The following is a 15835-nucleotide window of genomic DNA, read 5'->3' as shown; positions in this document are numbered from 1 at the left end:
ATTAGGACTCCTAGGATCTCCCTTTCACTATTTCAGGCAAGACAGAGGGGAGATTTTTCCCTGGTCTGGGATGATGATAGGGGATGGGGCAGACGTAGGGACGGCCCAGGGATGACTCATGGGCCCCCAAGTCTTGGGCAACCTGGAACCTCAGTTATCTCCATCCACTAGAAATTCAAGTAAGGAGGGAGCTATCCGGGGGTGAGGACACTCTCCCCCTGTACTTTCACAGGAAGCGTACGGACTCCCCAGTGATACTGGATGATGGAGGGCATTGAGAGGGGCTACGGCCAGGATCCCCCAACCGTGGGAAGGCCGACTGTCGGCTCGCAGCAAAGACACTCACTCTGGGCTTGCTGCCTCCGATGGCCCCAGGCCGGATGGACCCGGTCTCCTGGTAGCGGCAGAGAATCTTGGAGACACAGCCATGGGAGACACGCAGCTGGCGGGAGATGACACAGGGCCGGATGCCATGGTGGGCCATCTCCACTATCTTGTGGCGGATGTGGTTAGGCAGGGGTCGCCCGTTGATGAAGACTCCGCCAAGCTGATTGACCCGGCCTTGGCCAAGCGGTGTGGACACTGGAGAAGGGAGGGCAGATGGGGAAGGAGAGACACTGAGCACACCTCCCTGGCTGGTCTCATTTGAGCCCCAAGACCCCTGACAGAGGATCCCTGAATCCCCCTCCCACGTTTGGAGCCCAGGCAGTACAGAGGTCAGGCGAAAACCGTCATAAAGCTGAGAGAAGGTCCTGCAAGGATGGAGGGGGGAGTCACGGCTGGCTGCTACAGTCCCCCAGACGCCGCGTGCCCCTGCTCCTGTCACACCATGGGGAATGAGGACGAGGGATCTGATGCTTCTGAGGCCGGGAGGGAGGGGACAGAGCCAAGAGGCTGATGGAGTCTTGGAGTCTCTGGGACCAATGTCCCCCGGGATGCAGTTTGGGCCACAGGTCTGCCTGCCTCTTAGAGAGGCCACTAGCGGGTGAGATGTGGCCCCTCTGGTCCGCTCCGTGCCCTAGGTGGTCAAGACTGATCCATTTAGGAGGGAGCCAGAGGCGCTGGTTAATTACCAGTGTTTATTGCTCTGGCCTGGGCTGGCAGAGCCGTCCAACTTCTAACTGAACAGTCGAGCGACTGGCGACATGATGCCGTTGGTCCCTGCCTCTGGGGTCACCTGGCTGTCCCTTGAGGGACTCTCCTTGCTTCCAACCCCTCTCAAAGCTCTAATTTCGTTTTGGGGAGATCTGGGGAGATGCTCCAAGCTTCCAAATCAAATATCAACCTCCCAAGAGCCCCAGACCAGGCTGGTGGCTCTGGTTCCCATCCAGAGCCTGAGAAGGGATGTCCCTGTGGGCTCTGAGAAGCTGGTACACAGATGGACCAGAGTCCCCCCCCCCCCCCCCGGGGTGTGGGTGACTTTGGGAACCTGGGAGACAGACATCCCCGGCGGTCAGCCCCTGCTGTATGCTGGGGAGGGGAGAGCTCCTCAGAAGCCTTAATGCAAAGTGTACACAATTTCCTCCCGGAAGGTTGGGGGACACCCGGTGCACTAATCCGGCCTCGATCCCCCCAATTTGGGGACTCGGCGGCTGCGGAGATCGGGCAGATTAGAACGATTTCACAGCCGCCCGAGTGGAGGGAGCTGCCGGTATAATTGGAAGGGAGGAGGCGAGAAGAGGCTCGGCTGTTCCTACCGCCTCCGGTCCCCCCCCCCCCACCTCGCTTTGCAAAAGTAGGAGTCTGAAGCCACCCTCGGATTTAATCAGAAATCGTGCGTCGCCAAGTCAGAGTCACTCGGTCTCCGTGGCGGGATATGCCATTAGCACTGGAGAGCTCTCGAGCGCCCAACTTTATATTCAAGAGCCTCTTTAGCGACCGGCGCTCGGCTCTCCTCAGTATTCTCCGTCATGTTGGGCAAATATTGTTCTAATCCGCTGCGCGTCCTCGGCCGCCTGTTTCACTTGCATTCGCTACAGGAGAGTGTTACGGCAAATCCCCGGGCTTGTGCGCTCTCCCGCCTGCGTGGCTGCTCGCGCGCACTTGATCACGGAGCCACTCTCTTCGCCTCTGTCTAATGCAGGGACCCGCGCCCGGCCCGCTGCCGGAGGGACCCCTCCCTCCCCAGATCGCAGGCTGCCTGCCCGTCCATCCCCTCCCCGCCTCCTTTCCCCTTCCTCGCGCACAAGGGGGCTCATACAATTACCAGAAGAGTAATTAAAAAATGAAAGTGGTGTCCCGTGTGACACCGTGGCTACCTGCCCCCAGAAGCCCAGCGATCCCTCGGTTGACAGGTTGAAGGCCTTCCATCCGTTTAGAAAGAAAGCAACACAACACAAAACCAAGCCAAAAAAAAACAAAAACAAAAAACAAAAAACCCGCAGGAAAGGGTCTCGGCAGCCCGCTCGCACCCTTTTCTGGAGCCGGGAACCGTCCACGGTGCGTCCTTCCCTGCTCGCCCCAGCGCTGGATATTTCTTTAGGGAGGACGCATTACAGAATCGCGCACTTTCCCCGTCCCGGGGTCCCCTCCCAGGAGAGTTCCAGAGTTCTGAAGCCCAAGTGAAAAGTTGTGGGGGTGGGGCCGGGGGAAATCGTGGCTATCGATTATGTCGCATTAGTTTGTTACCAGACCCCAAGAGCAGGAGTTTCTGACTGTTGCTTTGGAAGAAGCGGAGAACCTTCCTGGTTTGGACACACGCACTATCCACATGCTGTCGGCATTTCGAAATAAAAGGGGTTTTGGAAGACCATCCCAGCAGTGGGGAAAACAAACAAACAAACAAAAAAGAACAATTCGGAACGAGGAGTAGGACGCGCTTGCAGGGGCGAACGCAGGAGAGCTGCGAGAAACTATAGGGGGTGGGGGTGGGGGGGAGGGAAGTATGTGAAAATAGTGGAACGAGCACGAAGAGCTGGCTTTTCCTAGGGGCCGAAATCTGCCCCGGGTTCCGCCCGGCGGAGGAAGGCCAGGGCCCGCGCGACCTGTGAGGCCGGGCCGCCGGCCACCGAAAGCCACGCAGAAACGGACAAGTGTCGGCCCCGGAAACTTGCGGGGTCCAGCGCCCGGACTCCGTCCCAGATGAGACGGGGAGCGCGCCCCCCCCCCTCCTCCCGCCCCGCTGCCGCTGGCGCCGCCGCCACCCCTGGCGATGGCTGCGTCTCCGCGGACCCCGGGCTCCCGGCGGAGGCGCGGAGGCGCTCTTACCTTCCAGAGGGAAGCCGGTGCGCGGGTAGTTCTGCCCGGGCGCCGGCCGCATCATCCTGGGGACGGTGCCGGGAAGGGCCGCCATTCTCGCGCACGCCGGGGACGAGTCCAGAGTCGGCAAAAATCGCTGCCCGTCCGCTCCCTTCACCCCCGCTGCGCTCTCTTTCTTTCCTTCTTCTGCCACTTCGCTTTTTTTAACCTCTTCCCCCTCCTCCCCTCTCCGCACGCGCTCCCTGCCCCCACCCCCACCCCCGGCTGCAGCCGTTCGCGTCCAGAAGCTGGGGAGGGGGGCGAGGTGGGGGGCGGAGGTTGGTGGAGGGGGGCGGTCGGGAGTGCGGGGGGGGGGGAAGGTGGCGACAGGGAAGTTCAAACAAACAAACACGCCAACCCCAAGTCCGCCTGTGCCCGCTCTGCTCGGCCAGAAGTTGTGCGGGCGGATGCGCCGGGCGGAACCGGGAGGCGAGGCCGGCGGCGGAGCGGGGCTGGGGTAGGGAGGGGGGAGCCGCGGCCGGAGGCAGGGCCCGGCCTCGGACGGGCGGCCGTGCGCGCTCACGCGCTCCGGGCCAAAGTTTCTGAGCCGAGAGGCTGCCGAGTGGGTTCTCGCCCGTATTTATTTATATATTTACTCCCGCGCTCGCCCGCTCCCTCCCTGCGCTCCCCTCCACGCCTCGCTGCAGACCACACTCACGTCCCCCTCGCGCACCGGCTTTCGCCCCCCGCCCCCCACAAGGCTCGGGGAGGGGCCGAGGTGGCTCTGTCGGAGTTTCGGGGCTGGGGGGGAGGCGACTGGGGGTGACGGGGTTGGGAAGGCAAGAGGGGAAGCGAGGGGGCGAGCGATCCGCCGGGTAAGTTGTGCAAAAGTGCTCAGCTGGAGTACGAGGAGGAGTGGGGGGGACGGGGGTGGCGGCGGCGGGGGTGGGGGGAGGCAGCGAACGAGATCTGATAGGTTCGGACTTTTCTTTTATTCATGAGATGGAAAAGGGGGCCAGGGCGGAAGGGAGGCGAGGACCAATAACGAAAAGAAATCGCCAACGAATATTTTTTTTTTCTCTCTCTCTTTTCTAATCCCCGGCTCGACCTGGTTTTTGGGGGAGAATTTGAACCGCCCGTTAACACAGAGGGAGCGAGGCCCCGGGGCTGGGGGAAGGGAGCAGAAGGGAAGGGGAGGGGGCCAACTTTGTGCAAGTGTCTTCTTTTGACGAATGGGCCACAGCGGCCGAGCGCCCAGCCCCCTGGTCGCCCACGGCCCCTCTCGGCGTCCCGGCTGCTTGGGAATGTCTGCTGCAGGGTTGGCGGCTCCGCTGAATTCTCGCCTTTTCTCTGGCCTCCCAGGGCCAGAGTGGGCTGATTGCGGATCTCCTCCATGTCTCTCACACGTTCTGAAATCTCCGCCAGTGGGGCCACTCGGGCGAGCGGCCTAGGGTGACTTCAGGAGAAGGGTTGATGACTTTCTCTGTGAAATAACGTCCGCGCCCCAGTGGCGGGTCCTCGCCCAGCCTTCCGCGGCTCCCAGCCGCCCAGAGTGCTTAGAAAACTGGGCGTGCCAAATATTAGGGACTGCGTCTTCTCCCCTCGTCCTCTTCAGGCACCCTGGCCACGACCCGGAATCTCTTTTCCGAGGGCAGTCTGGTGCCCGGAGGCTGACAGCGAGCGTGGTGCCCCGGATCTGGGGGGAGAGTCTTGGTGCCACGGGGAGCCCGTCAATTCTGAGCTCCACCCCCCTCAGAATTTACAGGGGGAAGTGCCCCAATTAAACGGTCAGCAGTGGGGGTGGTGATTCCCCCCCCCCCCCATCCCCGGCCAGAGTGGCCAGACGCCCCTGCCCCGGGACACGAGTCCTGGGGGCGAACCGCCCTCCCAGCGGGGCAGGACGCCGGGACAGCAGGCCTTTTGTCTCCCTCGGGAAAGAGTGTCTCCGGCCCAGCGCTGGAGGCAAAATACAATAAAATAAACCCAGCCCTCCAACTCGGCCCCCGCCCCGCAGCCCGCCCCCTGCCCGCCCTCTCCGGGTCCTGGGGTCAGCCTCGTCTTGGCCTGGGGGGCTCTCCTCGGGCTGGCCCTAGTGTGCCCCCTTCCCCTCCCCTTTTCCTCACCTGTGACCTTTGCCCCTCTCAGCATGTGACAGACTCCCTCCTCTCCCGTCTGTCCCAGCACTTGGGGGGAGGTGGGGGGGGGGGGGGAGGGCTCAGCAGGCTCTTGGTGGGGAGGCACTCTGGGAATGGGGGCCTACAGAAAACCTGTTAAACCCACACCTTCCAGTGGCTCCAGAATTGAGGAGGGGGAGGCCAGGTAGCTTTAGAATTGGAAAGGGGGAATCCAGGTTGCACTTGCCCAGGCCCGGGTACCAGGCTGGCCTGAGTTTTAGGGGCCCGACAAGGTTTTCCGGGCTCTTTTCTTCGTTAGAGGTGCTACCCTGCTATATCCATTGCCCCTGAGGAGAGGGACTGAGAGATGAAGTTTGAGGCCACCGTGTACGTGTCTGGGGAAGTCCAGTTACACTTGGGGTCCCTTTACATCTTGTCTTGCTGGAAGGTCTGGCCCGGGACCTGCAGAAGTGACTGTATATTTTATGTATGCACGTATGCATGTGTGTACGGATATACACATACAGATATGCACACAATATACACTCATTCGTAGAGATACTTACAATATAGTGTACGTTCATTCATTCATTCATTCATTAGCAGCTTCCATCCTGGCGAGGAAGGGTTTAAGTTCTCTAAACCCTTTCTCACCGGTTCTCTACGTCTGTGGGTGGACCAAGGGGGTGTGTTTGTGTGTGAATTTAAGCCCCTGTGTGTCTCTCGGTGGAGGTCGGCTCGTGTGTAAGGCTCCTTGTAGGCTTGCGGGCCAGTCTGAGTACGCGAGTGCTTCCAAGTGAAGGTCTCTGTCTGTGTTTAGGTTTTAGAGTCGCTTCCATGCTGTGTCAGCTGTCAAGAAGGTGTGAATGTGTGTTTGGGTCGGTTCCCTGGGCGAAGAGAGGCCTCTGGGGCGCGCTGCCCTGGAGGCTGGAAGAGTCGGTCCTTCCTTGCTGACTTCACCGCCGGGCCGTGCGCGCGTGCATCTCCTGGGGACAGGGCCCACCAGCTGCGGCTGGGGACATCGAACTCGGGGTGCTCCATGGGGGGGCCACCTAACCTTTGGCAGAGGACTGAGCTGGGAGGCCCCGAGCAGGCTCCCCGAAACCCCGTGCTAGCGGCACGAACCCTGAGTATTCGCAGCTTGGGGATTCCGTGGGCTCCCGCGGGGCAGGCGGAGGGGGAGGAAGGGGGGGTGTCTGTCAGAATGAGCGTGGCCGTTCTCGCCTGTTGGAGACCAATTTCACAAATGATTTTTGCAACAATTAAGAAGTGTGGCGGGTTGAAATGGCAATTTCACATCCGGCAGGGGAAAGGGGGGTTCACCTGGGAACTGGGGCTGGCGGCTGCAGCTGGAGGTGGCGGGGGGGGGATCTTTCCCTCTCCTCTCAGTTCCCCTGGCTCACCCCCTTGCCCAAATTCACTCCCCACACAGACATTAATCAACTGCAAAGACCCCCAGCCATTCTGCTGCTTCCAGCGCTGGGGGGCTCAGGTCTCCATTGTGTGGGTCAGGCTGGACTCTTGGCCTGGAAAGTTCCCGTTCAAGCCCTCACCCTAATCTGTGTCTCTCCCTGCTCCTTTCTCCCTCCCTCTTCTTCTCTCTTGGTCTTGATCTGCCTGTCTCTCTCTGTCTCTCCCTGTCTCTTACACACACACACACACACACACACACACACAGACTTTTCTGTCTCATGCGCCCCCTCTATCTCTCTTTTGTCACCACCCCCTTTCCTCCTTGCCTTTCTGACTTCTCCCCAGTGGGTTTCCTCTCTCAATCTGTTCATCCCGTCCCTGCCTCCCCCATCTCCATGGTGTGCTCAGGTATGTAGGGGCCTCCACTGTGCACCAGGCTATAACTCAGACCTGAATCCCTGGGGGAGCCCTTTGGTCCACGTGGGGTTGGGCAAAGACCTTCCAGAAGGGTCCCTCCTCTGCTTTGCATCTACCTCAGGCTGTCTCAAAAGGGGCATCTCCGGGCTCAGCCCAACATGATTCCGGCACCCCCTCCCTCTAGAAATTCCTTGGGTCCTGGTGCTCTATGGCTTGGGTAAGTAACTGGCCCCTACCTCCATCTTCTCCCTGCCTGGTCTGAGTTCCTATCTGCCCCCCCCCCCCGCCCGCTTTGCCCCCAGCACCTCCTTTCTAAGAGCGACGACAAGGCACATGGAATCCCTCCTCGCAATTTCCCCAGATGAACCCTCCAAGTGGGAAAGAGGCCTAAGGATCCGGAGCAAGACCTCAGTGTGTCATCGGCCTGGGGAAGCTGGCCTTTCTGTGGCTGCTTCAGCCCCAGACTGTGAATTGCTGGGTCCGACGCATGAGAGACTTAGGGCCACAACTGAGGCTTCCTTTTCGCTGCCGGCAGTGGCCAGGGATCCCTCCCCCCCACCCCCCACCCAGCCCAAGGGAGAGGACGCTCTTTTTATTTCAGATCCCTGTGTGATGAGCACTTTCGGAACACGATTACCCAAGGAATCTTCCTTTCAAGGGTGATAAATCCACCTTGAAAACCAGGGGTCCTGATTTCGGCGGGGCCTTTTGCATTTTCAGAGGCTCTGGCCAAAGACCTCAACAAATGGAATTATGCCATCTTCAAATGTTTGATAATGAGAGAGGAGGGGGGTGGGCGTGGGGGTGGGGAGAGAAATAGAATATCCATGAACAAAGGACCTTCTGGAGGCTCGCTCCCGTTCCGGAATTCCTCAGTGCAGCTTGTGAAGGGGCACCCTTGAAAAAGAACACCTTTGCCCCCCACTCCCCCAACCTCCCGCTACTATTTTTCTCTCGTAAGTAGTAGCACTCTTAGAAGAGCGACCTTGAGATAGCTGCTCCAACCGGGATAGGAAGGAGAGGGAAACTCGGATGTTTCCCTGCTTGGCGTTTTCTGTTTTCCGAGCAAAAGAAAATAGTGTGGTTGGATTCCAGTTCCCGAGGTAAATAACAGCAGTAATGGTAACAGTCAGACTTCTCCCAGGCAGACCGCTACATAGGATCTCAGTGATCCTTTTTCCTGGCCTTCCTCCACCCTCTCCCCTCCCCTCTCCACCTACTCTCTTTGCCTCCTTTTCCACTTCCTTCTCTTTCCTCCTCTGGGCCTCTGCCTCTTGCTAACTGCTTTCCACCGGCTTCCAGAAAGGCAACCAAGGCCATCTTTGCAGCGTGTTCCCCGACATCCGTGGAAGCCTCCCCTCTGCCCAGCAACCCCTCTCTCCTTTGCACTCCTGGTGTGGGGCAAAGGGGCCTCCGTGGGACGGAGAGAAGGTTTCTTTTTGGGGTGGCCTCCCGGGGACGGCGTGAGACGGAGGGGACCGTGCGCGTGAGTGCGCGTGCGGCCGTAGGTGAGGCCGAGAGCCCGTGTGTACCTGTGCAAGAGGCGGGGAGAGCAGGTGAGTGTGCGTGTCCACAGGTGTGCACGCGGGAGTGCACCGCGCACCTGCAGACAGGCGGGGCTGGAGGTGTGTGAGCAGCCGGCGTTTCTGTTCCCTGCAACCGCTGGGCAGCCCGAGGACGGAGGTCTCCTCCCAAGCTCCCAGCTGCTCGAACAAAAGACCAAGTACCCGATGGCTCTGGGCTGCCTGCGCTGGCCCCTTTAGATCACTACTCCAAGTTCAATTTGCAGGAGTCCAGCGTTAATGGGTTGTAGACTGCGCCCTTGCACAATTACCTTATCACAACCGAGCATCTATGGAACCGGCAAAGCATTTTCATTGAACAGATCAAAGGGGGGAGGGGTGCTGGCGCCCGGCTCCAGCTTGCCTGGAACTCCGGGCTGGCCACGAGTTCCAGGGGAAGCCCACAAGCCCAGACTAACTTTCCCTGCAGGCCCCCCGGGCTTGTGGGGGCGGGGTGGGATGAGACTGAGGAAGAAAAGATCAAACGCTGCCTGGTTCCCACCTCAGATGGCTCTTTGCTCGGGGGAGGCCGATGGGATGCTGCTCCTTTGGTCCCCAGGGCTCCTCCTGCCTTGTGTCCTTGGGAAGGCCCCTCCTCCATCATGGCCCACTCAGGGAGGGGTCTGTCCTTTCCTGGGTGCAGGATCATTTATTCTGTGCCTTCACTGTGGTAGCCTACGTTCCTTAGGAGATGCTCAGAGGACTCGTTGGGTGAATGAATGAATGAATGAATGAATGATTCTAGTACAAGCAGGATATGTGCACTTGGGGAAAGGTGGGGAGACCTGGGCTTGAATCTTGTGGGGATGGCGATCCACAGTGGTATTTATTGGACCTTCGTGTGCCTTCTGTGTGCCGGGATTTCCTGGATCCCTCGGGGCATCGGGAGGGTGACCAGCCATAAGCACATGGTAAGAGATGCTCGGATGGAACTCGGGCACGGTCAGTCTGCACCGTCTTAGGGAGCAGTGATGAGAACGGGGTGAGCCTCTCAGGCTGCAGTCGGCACTCAGTACACACTGGCTTCCTCCCTTCCCGCTTCCTCTGTACTCAGTCGCTAGGACCTTTTTGTATCCATTTCTGCAGTTCTAGAGTGAGCTCAGTGTGGAAAGGAGCACAGAGGGTGCTTGATAAAGAGCTAAGTTGAACGATCATATTACTTTTTGCTCTTGGGCACCGATATTAATAACCAGGGTTTTTGAATGCCTCGCCTGTGCCGGGTATTGATTGAACAGCAAGCCTGTTTAATCTCCAGGCCCCTGTAGGTGGCGGATATCAGCCTCTCCGTTTTACAGAGGTGGGGGTGGGGGTGGGGGGGGGTGGAAACTGAGACTTGGGGATGTCCAAGGTCAAACTGAGAGTGGTCCAAGGTCAAAGAGTTTCGGGTGGCAAGGAAGGGATTTTTAACTCAGGCTTCCTTGACTCCAAAGTCCGGTCTCTCTCTTGCTCCCATTTAGTCTCTTGCTGCCTCAGTTTCCCCTTTTGCAAACCAGATGATCCCCAGCACTGAGCGCAAAGACTGGAGCATGGCAGGTGCTCAGAGGTGCTGTGGAGTGAACGAATGATTCTGGTGACCGTAGGGTCCTGCCTCGGGAGTCCGTGGAGGTGGGGATGGGAGACTGGAGGACCAGAAAACTGTAGCTCTACGAGGGAGACGTTGAGATGACCTTGCCCAAGGACTTTTCTGCTTCAGGAGCCCACCTCCCTCCTGCAAGCTCTGGGGAGGCCAGAGGGGCTTTTACCCCTGGCTAGAAAGTGCCTGGAGCTCGAGGGAGGAGGTGGCCAGTCTGGGGGTGCCCCAGGTCCTCATTGAAATGTGTAGGTAGAAGGGAAGGCACTGCACATTTGTCTAGGTGAATTAAAAGCACAATCCCCATCTCCCAGAGGGAGAAGTTGGTTCATATTTATACATTTAGTCTTACAGGTGTAAAATAGGTTTCCTTTATGCTTGTATAATAATTTTTCATTTGAATTTCAAGGCTTTATTCCCTTCTTTGGATTCAAGTCCTCCACCTGAACCCGATTCTCTCCATAACCATTAATTCCTTCATCATAAAAATGAATTCCATCTAATTCTCTATAGTGGCCGTTAGAGCAGATCAAAAAGTGCCTTTGCAAAGGGGCTCCCCCCCCCCGCCCCTGCGTCTACCATTGTGGTTTTTAGCTCCCCTCTTCTCCCCACCCCCTACCAAAGCTGAGTTTCAGAAACCAGGGCTGGAAGCAGAAAAACTTATTTCTCTCGCTCAGGAGGGTGCGTATGTGTGTGTGTGTGTGTGTGTGTGTGTGTGTGTGTGCACATACATGCGTGTGTGCACAGGCATGGGGGTGCTGTAGAAAATGCTCCTGGGTTTCGGGAAGACGGCGACCATAGCAATGGCCATAATATTGGCAAGTCTGTACTTATGATGAGCCAGACGCTCGCTAGGCACTTTGCATACGGTATATTATTGAATTCTCGTACACATCCTGAGACGGATATCAGTAACTTCATAATATAGATGAGGAGACAAAAGTCCATGGATGTGAAATAAATTGCCCAGGGCCACACAGCAAGGAGCTGGCAGGGCTTAAATTAAAACAAACAAACAAACAAAGAAAAAAAAAACAACTTATTAAATATTTCCCATTATATTATAATAGAATGGGTTCTTCCAGAGTCCTAATCCCTAGAGCCTGTAAATGCTACCTTACGATGTAAAGGGGACCCAGTTAAGGACTCTGAGATGGAGAGATTGTCTTGGATTATTCTGGGTGGCCCGAAATGCCACGACACGTGTCCTTATAAGACAGAAGAAAAGGGAGATGGGACACAGAGGAGGAGAAGGTGCTGCGGCCGAGGAGGCAGAGATGGGGGGGATGTGGCATCCACCAGAGGCTGGAAGAAGGAACGGATCGTCCACAGAGCCTCCTGCCAGGGCGCGCCCTGTGACACCTTGATTCTGGCCAAGGGTTACAGTGATTTGGGACTCCAGAACCGGGAGAGATTACGTGTCTGCTGTTTTATTATTTTTTATTTTTTATTTTTTTGAGACAGAGAGAGACAGAGCATGAATGGGGGAGGGGCAGAGAGAGAGGGAGACACAGAACCGGAAGCAGGCTCCAGGCTCCGAGCCATCAGCCCAGAGCCCGACGCGGGGCTCGAACTCACGGACCGCGAGATCGTGACCTGGCTGAAGTCGGACGCTCAACCGACTGAGCCACCCAGGCGCCCCGTGTCTGCTGTTTTAAGTCACCAAGTTTGAGGTCGTTTGTTACCGCCGCCCGGGGAAGTGAACACACGTGCTTTTAGGAGTTGATTCCATCTTTACCTTAAAACCTATTGCCTTAACAGTTTATGTATTGACATGCCGTGAGCACCGTTCTGAAACGTCACACGATGTTTCTGAGATGTATCCGTGTCGATATCAGTAGTGTTGGGTTCGAGGCGGGGGAAACAGAAAAAGAATTAATTTGCGGGGAAGCTACAGCTGGGTCTCGCCTGGCCTCCTTTAGCCTCGTAGAATGTTCTGCCCGGTAGAGAGGCTGGGGTGCCTCTGGCTGCCGTGTCCTAAACGGGCAGGGCCGCTAGCCTTCTCTGCATCCCCAGGTATGGGGACTCCGCGTACACAGCATGCCATGTGGCGGGGCTCATTGGAGCAGGAGGGAGGCGTGGGGCCCGGGGTCGGTGAACTCAGGGTTCCGTGTTGTTGAACGAATGGAAGAGTGGGAAAGGGGTTGGTGATCTCCTGTAAGTGTATCTGGCTTCGCACGATTGCTACAAGTGGATACAAGTTGGCACAAAGGGTAAGCTTTGCCGAACGCTTTTACGGTTCACAAGGTTGTCCACGTTAAAAATTTGATTCTCGGGGCGCCTGGGTGGCGCAGTCGGTTGAGCGTCCGACTTCAGCCAGGTCACGATCTCGCGGCCCGTGAGTTCGAGCCCCGCGTCGGGCTCCGGGCTGATGGCTCAGAGCCTGGAGCCTGTTTCCGATTCTGTGTCTTCCTCTCTCTCTGCCCCTCCCCCGTTCATGCTCTGTCTCTCTCTGTCCCAAAAATAAATAAACGTTGAAAAAAAAAATTTTTGATTCTCGACTCCATATTGTGTGGCACAGGGGCGTGTCGTGAACATCCCCAGGTGAAGGAAAATGGGACCGGGGTCTTCCTGATGTCAAAGCCAGCCGGGGGGGGGGGGGGGGCCGCCGGGGGTTAAAACCCCGTGAGTGGGGCTCCAAGATAGGGCGCAACCTTTGAAACCTGGTGAGATCCCTTTTGATCTTGGTCTCCATCCTCATGAGCTGGGTTTTCTGGGGGCAAGTGACTTAACCTCTCTGAACTTCCATTTCCTCATGTAGCAAACGGGCACAGTGACGCCCAGCTGCTGGAGGATCGCCGGAGAAGTCGCGTGTGTGCACAGCGGCTGGCACTTCGCAGGGCTCAGGAAGGGGCCGGTTTTGTGGCTCATCCTCAGTTGCGTGTTTTTCCTCTTGCAGTTCTGGGCTATAACTTACATTCTCCCAAAAGTTTTCAGGGAAATTCAGGGAAGCAAGCGGCCGAACCAGTTGGCTGGCACCAACTGTTATCACCCCCTGGGGGCTTGATTTATCCCTTTTTGGGGGTCATTGGGGCGTGATGACCTGTGACCTGGGCTGCCAGCGGGGGTAGGAGCCCCGCCGATTTGGAGTCGTCTAGGACTTCTGGAAAGACCTGATAGACCACTTTCCGATTGGGTTTTTCATTAGGTAGGGGGCAGTAAATCAAAGGGACTGCCCCAGGCTGCAAACTTAAAAGGGCCCCAGGCTGATGGAACCGGGCAAGGAAGATACTGATGGGGGCTCTTGGGCGGAAGGGGGGGAACGAAGTAATACACAAGGAAAGAAACCCACCTAGAATAAAACTGAGAAGCGAATGACAAACCGGAGAAAGTACTTTCGATATCTCTGCTGCAAAGGGTAAATGTCTTTGCTATATAAAGAGCTCTCGGAAGTCAATAAGGATGATGCACCATCGTTAGGCGAAAAGACACGGACAGGCAATTTATTAAAGACCTATGCCGTTAATACATGAGGACTGGGAGCATATGAAAAACTGTCCATCTCACCAGATTCCCAAGCAAAGCATATTAAGACGGGATGCTACACTTACTCACGAAAGGGGCAGTTGTGAGGGGGAAAAGTGATACTATCCAAGGTTGCTGAGGGTTCTGGGAGCTGGCACTCGACTACACTGTTTGTGGTGGAGGAAACTGGCACCAGCTCTCCGAAGGGCGACTCGGAAAGCATGCTTTAAAAGTTCCAGAAATGTTTAGAACTATCCTTGGGCTACCGCTTGGAGCTTCTGGGAACCTGTCACGCACATGCGCAAAGACATAAGTATGTTCATCACACTATTTTCTTTTTATAATAGGGAAAACTGGGGGGGGGACAATTTCAAACAATATAATACTGACAAATAGTTTATGAAACATCCATATAATGGAATACTCTGGAACGATCACAAGGACACATAGTAAGAGGTAACACTGGTATAATGTTTCTTGGACACCATTAGCTCATTTAATCCTTACAACAACTGTTTGGAGGCCTGTACTCACATCACCCCTATGGTACTGGCTGAGAAAGTGAGCCACCGAGAGGTCAAGTGGTGTGACCTTGGTCCCTGAGCGAAGAGATGGGGCACCTGGGTGGTTCAGTCATTTGAGCATCTGACTCTTGATTTGAGCTCAGGTCATGATCCGGGGGTTGATCAGGCTATGCACTGAGCACGTTGCCTGCTTGGGATTCTCTCTCCCTCCTTCTGTTCCTCCCCTGTGTGCTCCTGACCTCTATAAATTAAGTAAATAAGTAAGTAAGAAAGTAAGTAAGTAAATAAATAGAGTGAATAGATGATTCTGGGAAGAGGTAGCTGGATCTCACATGGCCCTGTTTTTGTCTCTGCAGAATGTCGTGCTGGGTAGAAATTGGGGTGAACTGTACCACCTCTCAGAATTTTTAATGCCAAGTGTTCAGGAAAATGGAGTGGAAAAAAAAAAACCCCGCTTCCAAAACAGCATGATCCTACTTTAAGCAAAAAATGATGCCTATGTGTAGAAAAAGAACCCAGAAGAATGTATACCCAAAAGATGAGCGTTACTACAGGGCGAGATCACGGGCGATACTGATTTTCTTCTTTTTGCTTCCAGGCATTTTCTAAAGTTTTCATAATGGGGGTTGTACCTTTAAAAAATGAAGGCATCCGGGGGCGCCTGGGGGGCTCAGTTGGTTGAGCGGCTGACGTCAGCTCAGGTCATGATCTCACAGCTTGTGAGTTGGAGCCCCGCGTCGGGCTCTGTGCTGACAGCTCAGAGCCTGGAGCCTGTTTCGGATTCTGTGTCTCCCTCTCTCTCTCTCTGCCCCTCCCCTGCTCATGCTCTGTCTCTCTCTCTGTCTCTCAATAATAAATAAATGCTAAACATTTTTTTTTTAAATGGAGGCATCCACATGGAAGTTATTATGACGAAAAGAAATGGACTCTGGGGTCAGGTTCAGGCCTCGGCACCTACTCACCCCCAACCCGCTATCAAGGCAAAGAAATGCGACTAATGGGTCACTCTTTTTTTTTTCTTTTTTGATATGTTCATTTATTTAGTTAGTTTTTTTTTAATAAACTTGGTTTTAAATGTTTATTTTATTTTTGAGAGAGAAAGAGAGAGCAGGGGAGGGGCAGAGAGAGAGGGAGACAGATGATCCGAAGCGGGCTCTGCCCTGTCAGCACAGGGCCCGATGCGGGGCTTATACCCATGAACTACGAGATCACGACCTGAGCCGAAGGCAGACGCTGAACCCACTGAGCCACCCAGGTGCCCCGCTATTTCTTTTAATGTTTATTTTTGAGAGACAGAGAGAGACAGAGAGAGACAGCAGATGCAGGGGAGGGGCAGAGAGAGAGGGGAACAGAGAATTCCCAGCAGGCTCTGTGCTGACAATAGCTCCCCCAACGCGGGGCTCGAACTTGCGAATGCCAAGATCATGACCTGAGCCGAAGTCGGACGCATAAGCTGCTGAGCCACCGAGGCGTCCCGCTATTGACGTTCCCCTGGACCCTGGGTCACCTCTCCCTTCCTTTCTGCTTGGGCAGTGGGCCGGCACTGGTGAGAACTGCCTCCCCTCAGCAACAGAAGCACACGTTTGTCTGGCG

The 15835-nt window shown here is 56.1% G+C and overlaps 1 protein-coding gene across 3 annotated transcripts in view; it reads right to left on the bottom strand.

Moving 5' to 3' along the window:
- The window catches only part of PAX7 (paired box 7), a 99722-nt gene extending 96315 nt beyond the window's left edge, over window positions 1-3407 (bottom strand). For all 3 annotated transcript variants that reach the window (XM_040462805.1, XM_040462826.1, XM_040462816.1), the window contains exons 1-2: window positions 3208-3407; window positions 347-582 (exon numbers count right to left, since the gene is read on the bottom strand). In XM_040462805.1, the coding sequence (XP_040318739.1) occupies window positions 347-582; window positions 3208-3292 (321 nt within the window). In that variant the 5' untranslated portion in view covers window positions 3293-3407. The remainder of the gene's footprint in view (window positions 1-346; window positions 583-3207) is intronic.
- Window positions 3408-15835: the final 12428 nt, after the last annotated feature.

The sequence above is a fragment of the Herpailurus yagouaroundi genome, unplaced genomic scaffold (assembly GCF_014898765.1).
Source record: "Herpailurus yagouaroundi ecotype Mexico unplaced genomic scaffold, PumYag 77, whole genome shotgun sequence".
Classification (NCBI taxonomy): domain Eukaryota; kingdom Metazoa; phylum Chordata; class Mammalia; order Carnivora; family Felidae; genus Herpailurus; species Herpailurus yagouaroundi.
The sequence above is the reverse complement of the archived record's forward strand: the minus strand, read 5'-3'. Positions and strand labels throughout refer to the sequence as shown.